The 12,637-nt window shown below is 44.1% G+C and overlaps 1 protein-coding gene across 3 annotated transcripts in view; it reads left to right on the top strand.

The window, feature by feature from the left end:
- NFATC1 (nuclear factor of activated T cells 1) overlaps positions 1 to 12,191 on the top strand; it is a 115,478-nt gene extending 103,287 nt beyond the window's left edge. For all 3 annotated transcript variants that reach the window (XM_084260159.1, XM_084260160.1, XM_084260162.1), the window contains one exon: positions 9,488 to 12,191. In XM_084260159.1, the coding sequence (XP_084116285.1) occupies positions 9,488 to 9,537 (50 nt within the window). In that variant the 3' untranslated portion in view covers positions 9,538 to 12,191. The remainder of the gene's footprint in view (positions 1 to 9,487) is intronic.
- The last annotated feature ends 446 nt before the right edge of the window (positions 12,192 to 12,637 follow it).

Raw genomic sequence — 12,637 nt, forward strand, 5'->3', positions numbered from 1 at the left:
CACAGCCCGATATTTGGTTGCTCCCCAAAGCAGCACACTAGCACATCATGTATTGCATGTGCAGCAGCATCCTCGTGTTGTCCCTGTCTCCATGCCCTCTTTGCTAGATGGTGTGAATTATGGCATTGATCTTCTTTGTTTATCACATGCTTCAAGGTTTGCTGAAGAAAAGGGCTATAACAGAGGCCGTGATGATGATGATGATGATGATGATAAAGCAAGTAGAGTCCTCAGAAACAGATGGGATAGACCCTGTTTTAACCTACCTCAGGACACTTCTAGTGCTAAGACCCAGTGTTACTCCTATGGAAGTCCATCAGACTTCATGGCTGGTTGAGTGGAAGAAGAGCCAAGTCTCTTGGCAGCTCTCTGCCACTCCTGTGTGATCTGAGGTGCTTCTTTCGCCCATTCATTATTTCTTTTTTTAATATGCCTAGCTGCACATGAGCTGCTTTTTTTATGAACAGCAGCGCAAGGTGGCTCATTTTGGAGGATTCCAGATGATCACTGGGGGCCACACTACTATTACATAAAGTCAATTAAAGAGCATACGTGCACATCCCATTGATTTGATTTAGAACTAACAAAAGCTTCAGTAATGTGCAATTACAAGAAACTTAATGACCCCTTTATATTGAATGCAACTTCCGTGGCACCTAATATGCTTTGATGAATTGCTCATTATGTGGAATGTTAGAAAAGCTTCTAAAAAGATTAATAATTGTATAATCGATAGAGAAATTCAGTTTTATTTGGCTTGTTTAAAACTCTGAAATCAGTAAATCATAGAGATTATGGATCCTCTCTTGCTCCCCTTTTTATCCCTGTAGCCTCAGAATTATTATTCTTTTCTTTCCTCTAAAGCTAATCTGTTACTTTTCCAGCACATGGAGAAACTCCTTCTTGTGTTACGTGGAAAGGTCTGGCCTCACACAGACTGCCACATGAGGTCCAAGTGGCTGGTGCCAGAAATCACTGGTGCTGGGCTGGATTCACAGGGTGCTCCTTTGGCAGGGCAGGAGGTCCCCAGGTAGCAGTCTCCAGCATCAGGCTCAAAGCTTTGCAGCAGGGTGCAGACCCACTCCCCCTCTCCCATTCACCGTCCATATGTTTTTGGAGCTGTCAGCTCAGGTGGGTTTTAACCTTGCTCTTCTAGCTGTAGGATGATTTGAGAGACTCGTGTCCCAAGTGCTGCCCATGCCATGGTTGACCGCTGGTTGTGAGGTACGGCAACCCTGTGGGATGGGATCAGAAATTGGAGAGTAAACAAGGAAGGAAAGGAAGAAAAAAAAAAGGAAGCTTCCTTTCTGTTGTGTCCAGGGTTGAATAAATACTGCCAGAGCAGTCTAGAGGCTGAAAACCAGGCAAATGCAGAATTGCTTTAAACTTGTTTTGATTTCAAATCCACTCTTGTCGTGTTTCAGGGCATGATTCATGGGTTTTGAATGCTGGGGCCTGACAGCACTGTTCAGCTGTGGGGCACTGAATTGGAAACAAAAACTGATGGCCAGGATCAGTGTGTATCCCTGTTTTTCTTAGGGCGGGGGCAGATTCCTGTTCCCCCCTGCAGAGTGGTGCGTGCTCTCCCTTACTCCTTCCTGCCTGGTACCCACAGAGCTTCCAGCGGTACCGGCCTCGGCTTTTGGCTGCCCTAGGTAGGATTTGTGTAGTTCTTCTGTCATGTGGAAATGTTGTGTAAAACGTAAAATATGTCTGTTTTGTTTCCCTTACAGATGCTCTTAGGAACGTAAACACATAATTTTGGTTAAAATGTGGTTTATTTGTCCGTTGCCCAGCCCTACCCTCACGCGTGTGTGTATGTGTGTGTCACACGTGGCTTGCATCATAGCAGGGCAGACCCTGCAGACTGTCTGTAGCCCAAACCCCATCCGCTGCAGCATGGTTGGCCTCAATGAGGGCTACTCAAAACTCCTCTCTGATCCTCTGGTATAAAAGGCAAACCAGGTTGAGCACAGTGACCCTCCAGTTGAGAGTAAAAATGAGCTGAAGTTGTGCTCGTTGCTCCCCAGTGTGTTGGGAATCACTGTGGCTCCACTGCTCCCTGCACTAATTCCCAGCAGCCGGGGAATTCATCCCTGAGTGTTTGCAGAGCAAGAGACACAGGATGTTCCCAGGGAGGGGTGAAAAGCATCCAGACTTGGGAGTTTTGGTGCGGTACAACGGGACTCATTGAGGCCGGGCACCCAGTTAAATTGCTGCTGTATGGTGCTGTCACCACACTACAGCGAGGAAACTTTCCCATTAGGCCTCTGCCACACGGCCGCTGTGGGAGACGTTGGAGCTGTGGAGCTAAATAAGGCAGAGGGTAGAGCAGGTAGGAAAATGACTCCGTGTTAATGGCTGTCGTGCACAACAATACCATCCATCATACCCAGCCGACGTTCGTATGGGAGGATCATGTTTTATTAAAACCTGCTACTTGTTGTCACTCACTAGCTCCACTGTCCTATTCGCTCTCTCCAAAAATAGCATGCCCTGTGGTGGTGGTGGCTTATTATGATTAAAAAGATAAAAATAAGTTTAAGGTTTAAACACATCCAGGACACCTGAGGTAATACAAGATCTGACTTCTTTATGGAACGTGTGAAGCTATATTTTCCATTGCTTCACAAGGCTTGTTTTGTTTGGTTTTTAATTCAGAAAGCTTTAACGGGATCTATAGTTTCGCATTACAGGCTGGCACCTCAGGAATTTGTGTCACTGTTTGCTGATTTTTTTTCTTACTCACAGGACAACCCTTACTAGCATTGAAAACAGAATTTCTCTAAGACAGCCCCGTTCCCATTGTTTTTCCCAGTGATTTAAGCAATAATTCTGTGTTGTTTGTTGTAGCTTTCCTATGTCAGAAAGGAACACTGCTTATTAGTAGCGAGGAAGTAGGTACCCTGACAAAACATGCAGGGTTTTACTCACATGATGGAGTTTATCCCAGGAGCTCCATCTCTTTAACCTGCCTTGTCTGTGTCTATATTTAGCTGTTTTTCTCTTTAAGTCACTCTCTCTTCTGTACGTGGACTTAAGGGAAAACGTCTTTTCCTGCTTCCCCTGCATTCATTTGTGACTTTGAATTCCTCCTCGGTGATGCTAATACGTGGCATTTCCTCTGAAGTGAAGGGCATATGAGAGCACAGGAGCCTGATGGAGCAAGCTGTGGCATCGCCGGTGGAGAAATCTGAGGGCAGTAATTATAGGCAGCAATGTGAACGTCATACTATGAAGCATTACTACAGGTAGCGTGGTGTCAGCGTCAGACTCACTACGGACTTGCTTCCCTGACCCTGTTCGTAAGCTTAATAGTAACAGCGTGGTCAGAGTGGTACCCAGTGGAGTACTGCCAACAGTAGAAACTAAGAGCACTTAGGGGTACATCGTGATGTCTGTTGGGGTATGTGGAGAGATCATTGATGGGGGTGTTGCTGTGGTTGTACCAACATAAGGCTTGACTTAAGCTAGTGAATTCTCCTGGAAGGCAACACCCATGAGCAGCTTTGCTTTCAGGTTTGCTACTCTTTTCTGGAGATTGCTCAGATGTGACACTTCGCCATACAGTCTGACCAGTGACAAACATGGTCCAAATGTGGTATCCAAACATGACACCGCATTGCTTGGGCAGTTACACCCATCTGAAAGGTGAAGCAGCATTCTCCAGACATGGCAGAAACCAGGCATTATTTCACACAGGCTTTTCACAGATGTAGCTTGAAAGGTGCAGCTGGTATTACTTGTACTTTCCGTGACATGTGTACCAGTCAGAGCAGGTTCCTCTTGTTCCTTTTTGGTGGGAGAGCATTACAGCTTCTGAACCTCCTGGTTGAGTTGTGCTCTGTGGTACAGACAATGGTCCCTGGTGGTCACAGGTGGGCATGAAGTAACAAGCAAAGGTTGGTTAGTCAGCTGTGAAAAAAGGCTTGACGTGACCCTGAAGGCCTGAATGTCTTAGGACGTGCCGTGTGGCTCTTCCTAATGATAGGGAAGCCAAAAACCACCCTGAAGGAAGGAAGCTGTAGCTGTTGCTGTTTATGCAGGAACAAGGACACGTACACATCTAGTGAATCTCAAGGTGTCAGCTCTGCACAAAACCTTTCAGCATCCTTTTGCTTCAACTCTATCACACCCCTTAAAGAGAGTGGAGAGTCGCAAAGCTCACCCATGAAGGAGAAGCGTGCGCTTGGAAAGGGGCACAGCAGTAAATACAACCCACAGCTCCGTTACTCTCCTTGTACAAGACTTTCTGGGCTGTTACTGCAGTGGATTGAAGTCACTGGAAGAATGGTCATTGACTTCCACAGCCTTCAGCGTGTGATGCGTGAAGAGATGCTGGCTTAACCCAGCCAGAAGTCGGACCCTTGCTGTTGCCACTAACAAAGTGAACAGAGATGGAGTATGATTTCCAAGTGCCATCATTCCCTCCCAAAATGGTAGACTCGGCTCCTTATAGTTGTCTGTTTGACCATGGCTCTCAGCTCACCTTCTATTTTTTCAGACTCTTGGGAACGTTTGCCTTTGGGAGAACCAACTCTTCCAGGCTCTCATATTTGTAGCTTCAAAGAGCTCCCCAGTTGTGGAAACCCCCCCTGCACCTGCCTTCTCCTCGCTCCCTGCACCGTTGACCTTGTAACTTCTCGGATCCGAGAGGGATCAATATTTGAGCTGGAAGGCAGAGCTGTCTGGGAAGAACAGGGTTTTTATTACAACAAAAGGCCACGATGTTATCCGTATTAGTAGTCAGATGCAAGGAAAGCAGAAATCTGCAGAAAATTAAAGTTTTGCCCGTTGATGGAATCCATGTACAGCCACCAAATGTTAAAAATACTCCATTTCCTATGAAGTTCACATCTATATATGGAACCCACATTTGTTCAGATATATCTGGTTGTCCTGTTCCGTGCAGGAACCCAAACTGTTGCATCGGTAAGACACTGATTTTGCTAATTAGTAAAGCAAAAATTTCCATTGCAAGGGCATTTTTAAGCAAAATTAAATACAAGAAGAAAAAACTCCTTATTAAACTAAAATGTGGTGTAACAGCTCACCACATCCTGCTACTGTGGCATCTGCTGTTTAGCAAAGGAAAGGTTCCTCTTTCAGACGCCTTGACAGGTAGGGAGGTCACGTGTTACCTGCATTTCTCAGCACTATTTTTTTTTTTTTTTTTACTTTCTGTCAGTGGAAAAGCTGAACCTGACAATGGAAAATACCAGTTGAGGGAAGGCATTGTGGGGAACTGTAGGTGTTAGCTATAAAAGCGACAGTGGCCCCCTTCCCCAAAGCCAGCAGAAAAACAATGAAAAAAAAAAGAAAAAGAAGAAAGAAATGATGACAAAGGTGCTGTAAATCATCATACTCAGCTGTTTGATCTGATAGGGATCATCCTATTGCTTTAAGGGAGGTGCTGTGCTACTCTAGGCATTCAGAACTGAACATCTTGCATGCTCTTCCGGATCCACGGCTGAGCTATATGTGGGGCCTCCAGCAAGCCAGTTAATTCTTCGGGTCCCATCTGCCCTGTCTGTGAAATAGGTCTTTTTGAGTGCACAGGTTATGTGGTTTTAAAAATGAGTGCAAGGCCTTTGCAACCTTTCTTTGGAAAACGTTGCGCCCATTCAAAACACAACTGCTCCTGGAATGGTCTTAACAGACGTGAATGGACGCGTATCCAAGCAGCAGTGGAATCAAAGACCAACATTTTGCTTGAGGAATGAAGCTCCAACCCCGGCCAAAATGCTGTTGGTACTGAATGCTGCTGTCCTGTGGAGCACACACAATCCTCTTGTAGTAACAGAGGACGCTGGTACAGGCGGACATACAGGATGCTTCAGCAGAGCTGCACGTCAGCAACAGAATTTTTGTTTTTCTGACTTCCCAACAAGGAAGGACAATCTTGGGTCAAGCAGCAAGAAGAATATTTGAAGTTTTCTTGCCGAAAGAAAAAAAATAACCAAAACCCAACAAACAACTTTGGGTCAAAAAAAAAAAACCACACCAAAACTTTCAATTTGATCCAGAACAAAACATTTGCTAATGTGCAGCAAAAATATTAATATGTTTTAGAATATGAGAAGCAGCAAACTTTCTAGAAATTCAAAATAAAAAATGTTGATGCTAAAACCACTTGATACTATTTGGGAAATGTAATCTCTATTTTCACGTGATTCTGAGCATCCCAAAACTGCGTTTCCCCCCCAGTAAATTTTCCCACAACATCTTTTTCTCAGGGAGGGAGGTAGGGAGAGAGGAAGGAGCCTTCATGGAAGTGCTAGACCATACAGCTGGAGACGGCGAGGAGCATCCTTCTAGCTGAACCCCCAAGCATCACCCAGCACACGTCACATGTGCTTGATGTCTGGTTTCCTCCTGTTCCCACCGGCCGGAGGGTTTTCCTTCCCACCTCAGGTGCTGCGGCGGGCAGCCCGGGAAAGCCCGCTCTCTGCACACTTCCCCTTTCAGCTCTCGTGTTTAGTCCTCTCCGCCAGCGGTCTGGCCTCTACAAGATCAGCTGCTCTGCTGGATCACGTCTTGCCCCACCTGGGCCTTCTGCATGCACCCTCGTCCCTCTCTCTGGGTTTTTTCCACTGCGTTATTGGGAATTTTTGCGTTCTCGACATTGCGGTGGGTAAAGGGGTGCGAGTGACAGTGAAACAGAGAGACCTGTGTCTGAGCCATGCTGCCTGTGGGCCCCCATGGATGAGAGAGATGTCGAACACCATCTCCATGGTTTTGGCCATGTTTGATTGTGAGATCTGGTGGCAGCGGTTGCACTTTGGTCGAGGTTTGGTTGTCTCCTGAGTCCGTGCTGGCATTGTCTAGTTGAACAGCTCTCAGATGTTGTTACATGAGGACACTAGACTTCTACTTCATCAAGGTAGCAGAGGTCTACCTCTGTTAAGAAAGTAATGTAATAAAAACCAGCAATAAAGCAGAAGGTCTAATATGTACCCTGTTGGGGGTCAATAATAAAATTGTGAGTGTTACCAGGTTGGTTTGGCTGTTGGGAGCTGGAGAGAGTGGGACCAAAGGACTGTGGGCTAAGCCAAGGCAAGTTGGCTTCCAGCTGAAAGGACAAATCACATGGTAAGCCATGCGTCTTGCAGCGCTTCAGTGACTGAGGATTCAGCTGAAGGTACCTCCTGTGGCTGGAGAGGCCACCTCTGAGTGCCTAAGCTGCTTTTGGAGATGGACCTTTGGCTCATAGACCTTCATGTCATCATGTTGCTTCCAAAGTACTTTCACTAAATGGGGAAATAAGTAAATAAATAAGGGAAAGCATGGGCTGGCAGATGTTGCTTCTGAAACTTTTACTGAATGAACGAATCAAGCAAGATCCGTTAGCATGTGCTGAAGCATTAGTCTGAGATTCAAGCTAGGTGAGTGCTAATCCCCACTGAGATGGGGAGCTCCTCCACTTTTCCACCCACCTGTCCCCATCTGTGGGATACTGATGATGCTTCCATTCACATTTTACAGAAGCACTGCAAAGATTCACAATGAATCTTAATGTTTCTAAGCACAAACTGTACAAAGACCAAGGACTGCCTTCAGCAGTACCTTAATTCTGTGTGATGTAACAGAAGCTTTGAGGGAAAGTTAGGAAAGCTGTGACACTGTCTAGCCCATATGAGGTTTGTTTTCATTGTCACACTCAGCACCAAGACACCACTTTGTGTTTTTGCTGCGTACCCAGTGTTGCTTTGAGAAGTTTATCAAAGAAACTATCTTTACAAAAGCATCATGGAAAAATCATCCCACAGAAAGGTGCACTGTTTGTGCCGAAACCAGAGGCTGAGTCCTGAAAGCTGTTGGGAGTCATGCATGCAGGCAGGGCAGTCATTGCCACAGAGCAGGGCCTGCTGCTTGGATTTGTCACTGCTGTTCCGTAATATTGAAGATGAACTCCATGGCACTCACGAGAGAAAGAACTGCTTTGTCTTCTCATCTCATTTCCATACCACTCTTAGTTTGCTGCCATAAACAGGTAGCTAAAAGTACAGATGATGTTGCCCTTCTCAAGTATGGTGTGTGTATCCATTGGTAGAAGTGGTTTCAGTGGCTGGGACCAGTGACACAAATCCTGACTGATTCATGTGCTGCAATTACTAAATGGGCAGTAGGTCTGCAGAAAAAAAGGCAACCAACAAAACCCAAAAAAAACCCCAACAAAAACAAACCCCAACAAAACAACCAACCAACCAAAAAAAAAAAAACAAAAACCCCACCCTAATTGCTTCAGGAAGTTGGTTTTAGACAGGCTTGGTCCTTTCCAGTAAAAACCATGAAGTTATCTCTCTGGATGGCTGTGAACAGCAGCCCACGAGGAAAGGAAAATGCGGGCTTTTCCGTGGTGCTCCCATGACGTGGGCATGTGTTTCCCACTCCCAGCAATGTTCAGGAAACTCAGACGCGCTGATGGCCGTGCTGATGGCATTTTGTCTATCTTCATGTAAATCAGGTGGTGGCAGTTGCTGCAGGGAGGTGGGGTGGAAATAAAAGGGATGTTGTATAGTCCACTGTAGATGGCCTTTGCCAGGTTCAGTCATTTCCTGTCCATCTGCCAAAAATCACAAGCTGATAAATGGACATAATTGGAGTGTGGGAAACTGTATTGCTTGATGATCTGCAAGGGAGGGGGAGAAGAACGAAAGAAGGCTCGTGAATAAAGAAAACACCGCTTTATCAGTGGAGATGCAGTATGACTGACTGATGCTGAGATACCAGGCCTTGTTTATTCTTTCCTCTGCTTCATGGTAAACGTTTTAACTTGCTCATCCCTCCCATCCGCCTGTGTGGAGAGGAGCGAAGGCTGCATGGCCACATGTGTTGGTCACCACAGAAGGAGGGTAGATACTTAAATGCGTTTACCAGCTCCAGGGAATGGGCAAGCATGTGGTGGTTTCGTTTCTGCTTTTTTTCTCTTCTCCAAATATTGTCCCTCAGCGGAAGAACAGTCAGGGTGTGAAGTCACATTCTACCTTGGCGTTGCAGCTGCACGTACCCATGTCCATTGGCTGGCAGCTTTCTGCCACCAGTACTTACCCCGGCTAACATACTTTCCAACCAGCTCTTTTTAGAGGAGGGGTAGATTATTCTAAGATTTCCTGTGGTTCTCTTTGCTTTTCCTTTTCCTTTCTGAGCCAGTTCTAGAGCAAATGAAACGTGTTACCTGCAGCCGACCTCGAATGTTAAATATGTCTGATGCGATCAAGGATGGTCCGGGATGCTGGTGTTGTTGCGATGCCTGGTTTTACACAGCACTTGGCATGTTAATAACCTCGGTTAATCCTGCTGGTTTGCACTGTGATCAACCTGTACAAGCTGTCTCGTTACGTTATGCTTACTGTTCAGAGCCGTACTGAAGCTGCCAAGGAGCGGATACCAGTTGGGGGTGGGGGGGCTGTGTGCTGAAGAGGTCCACCCGTGGCAGTGGGGTGCTAATCGACTCTTTTTTTCTCTTGTTGTTCTTTCTTTGCAGTAAATGAAATTATAAGGAACGACCTTTCCAGCACCAATGTCCATTCATAGCTTTCAGTGCGGGCCGAGTGTGAAAGCCTCACATGCTTTTGACTTAGCTGGCGTGTCAGCTGGCGTGGAGAGAGACCGAACAGACTGAAGCCGTTGCCTGGTACCACTCTGATCTTCCACCTTACTGAATGTCAGGAACTGAAGATTTACCTCTTGCTTAACAAAGAAGCAGCTCCTCGACTTCGGCTGGAGGAACCGCTTCTTCGAAGAAAATCATCTCAAAGGAAAGGAGGGAGGATGCTCCGAGACGGCGCGTTTCATGGGACAAAACTAGGAAACTCAGCAAAACCCGAGTGCTTCTTCCCAGTGCTGATCTTTTTGGCATGGCACCGCTGGAATTACAGCCCTGGAAGTGCCTTATTTTACCAGGTTGTGGCATCAGGGCATTTTTAATAAGCTTTGGATTTGCTACCATTTAAAGTGTTGGTAGGTGCAGAAACTATAGAGCTTGCATTCTGGAGAGTGATATTGGGAAAAAAAAAAGCAAAAAACAAAAAAGCCTAGGACTCTGCAGCAAAGTAGGGAGAGCAATCCCTGCTCCAGTAAGATGCGTGTAGGAATTCCAGAATTTCTTCAGCTTTTCCTCTGCTGTAATGTACAGCCTGTTGCCTTATTCTCAGTGCATTTCAAAAGCCTCCTGATTTGTCATCATCTCAGCTTTCTTTTTGCATATTGTCTTTATTATGTGCTAATGAATCATAGGGTTGTTAGTAGTAGCATGTTAAGATTTTTGATTTTAATCCAGCTTCAGTCATAGCACAAGTGAGTTGAATAGCACAAAATAAAATAGAAAAAAAAAAAGGTTGATGGACAAAAAAATGGAAATCTATCTTTTACATGATAGATGAATGTGTATGCATGTACATACATACTAGTATATATGCATATATTTATATATGACAAATAATATAGATGATTGCCTAGTGAGGGCACTGAATTTAGCAATAATTTCAATTTCTGAGAATGCATTTCAGATCCACAATGAATATTTCAGCTACTTCTCCTGAGGGTTTGCTGCACCTAAAGCAGGTATGCATTTTCTTTCCTCATGCAGTTAAGCAAGCACTTTAGATAGGCAAGAAGGATGCATACAAGATACATGTTATTTACCAAATGACAGAATATGAGTTATAGTAACTGTAAATACCATTATGGAAGAGTGTAAAATATTTGTTCAGTTATAATGTTATTATTCCGCAGAAGCCTTATAACTCTCTGCTACATGTATGGAAAAGGATATTACCAAAAAACCCACAAAGGTTTAATAATGCAGCGCTGTATAGTGTGTTTTCAGATTAGCTAATGTTTCTGGAGCTACAGGTAGGCATGTAGTGTAGCCTTTAACATTGTAATTTTTACAATCAGCCGCTTATTATACTATAACTAGCAGCAACCTATTATTTCATATAACCAAAAACCAACAACAAAAAGGGAAAAAAAAAAAACCCAAACAGAAACAAAACAAAAAAAATAAAATAGCATGACTTAAATTAAAAACGGTTTTAACATTAATATTGTGCCTTAGGAATCTGTGCCCCCTTCTGGAAATAGACCCGAACTACACCTCCGTGCTGGGGTGGCTCCCTAACCCCCAGTGCAGTGAAGACTGAACAGGTTTCACTGAAAGGTGAAATCCTCCTAAGCGTGTTAAAACATTATTCTGTATAATTACGTCTTACTTTCTTTAGGGGAAGGGGAGAGGAAAGAAAAAAAAAAAAGATTTTTTTAAAAAAAGCCATATTTGTCACATTTGCACATTACTGTGAAGACATGAGAATATAATATGGCTCCGTGTACATAATACGCTGTTACTGGTCCTTATGATAGCCTGTTACCCCTCACCTGTTTAATCCCAGTTATTTACTCTGTATTTAGCACTGTAGACGTTGCATGAAACATTTCTTATAGACTGCCATATGAAAAGTTAAACAGCTTGACAGATGTCGGCTCGACTTGTAGCTAGGAAATAGAACCAATAAAGCAAAATGTTTTGCTGGAAGCTAGTCTTAGAGTGGTTCATTTTATGTTATCTTGACAAATCTTCCTGTCTCATATAAAATAAGCATTTTTACGTTATATACATACATATATATATAAATATATATATATATATCAATCTCTTCTATTTGAAGCTGTTTGCATCCTGCTGCATCCTGCGAATATAACCATCTTAGTATGGAAGGAAAGTCTCTTGTCAACAGACTCTTCTTCATTCCCCACCCCCACCCCCTGCTTTTAAAGACGTCGCTGCCAAGGAGAGAAAATTATATATGATATAATTCTAAAATTTTATTCTCTCAGTATTTCAGAAATGTCAACAAAGTGTGCATGGAGGAATTGCTGGTTATGCCAAAGCCTTTTTTTTTTTATTCATACACATAAATACCTTGGGTGAGGCTTTTACAATACAGGACAATGATGCACACACCCCCACATACCCCCCCCACACACACACCCTCCACGTGTTCACATTTCAGCAGTAATTTTAGCAAGTTTTTCAACTGTATGGTTTGGATGTGTTGCACCTCCTTCATTCTTATTTTTATTTTCCTCTTTTAAGCTATTTTGAAAAAAAAACCAACAAAACAAAACCAAACAACAACAAACCAAAACAACAAACCAACCTGTTACTTTTAAGCCTGGATAATGGAAGATTATGCATCTCTTGTATATGTATTCATAAAATAAAAATGAAAGCAGAAATATTTCCCGTATGAGACTGCTATCTTGTTTTTGTACATGTGTTATGGTTGTTGCTGTCAGTTTATGACAATGGTTTTCATCATCCCTTTTTGAAAACAAGCCATAGCACCCTGAACGTGAGCATAGTCTTCATAAGTGTGTTCAAAAATACTTTTGCCAGGAATTAAAAAGAGCCCTGTGGGTGAGTTTCAAGTGGGGAAACAAACTACCTTACTAATGCAACAGAGTACTCACATCTGTATGCATTGCTTGGGCAGCTGTTGCTTTTGCTCCCTGCGGAACTGTTTCTGCCATGCACAGGACTGCTAAGGGTAGGCTTTGGATCTGTGGTCTTCGGCGTGGTAGGTAACACAGGGACATCTTTGTTAGGCTGGAGGCTTTTGTAGCTCTGCTGCCC

This window comes from Gallinula chloropus, assembly GCF_964237585.1.
Source record: "Gallinula chloropus genome assembly, chromosome: 2".
Classification (NCBI taxonomy): Eukaryota; Metazoa; Chordata; class Aves; order Gruiformes; family Rallidae; genus Gallinula; species Gallinula chloropus.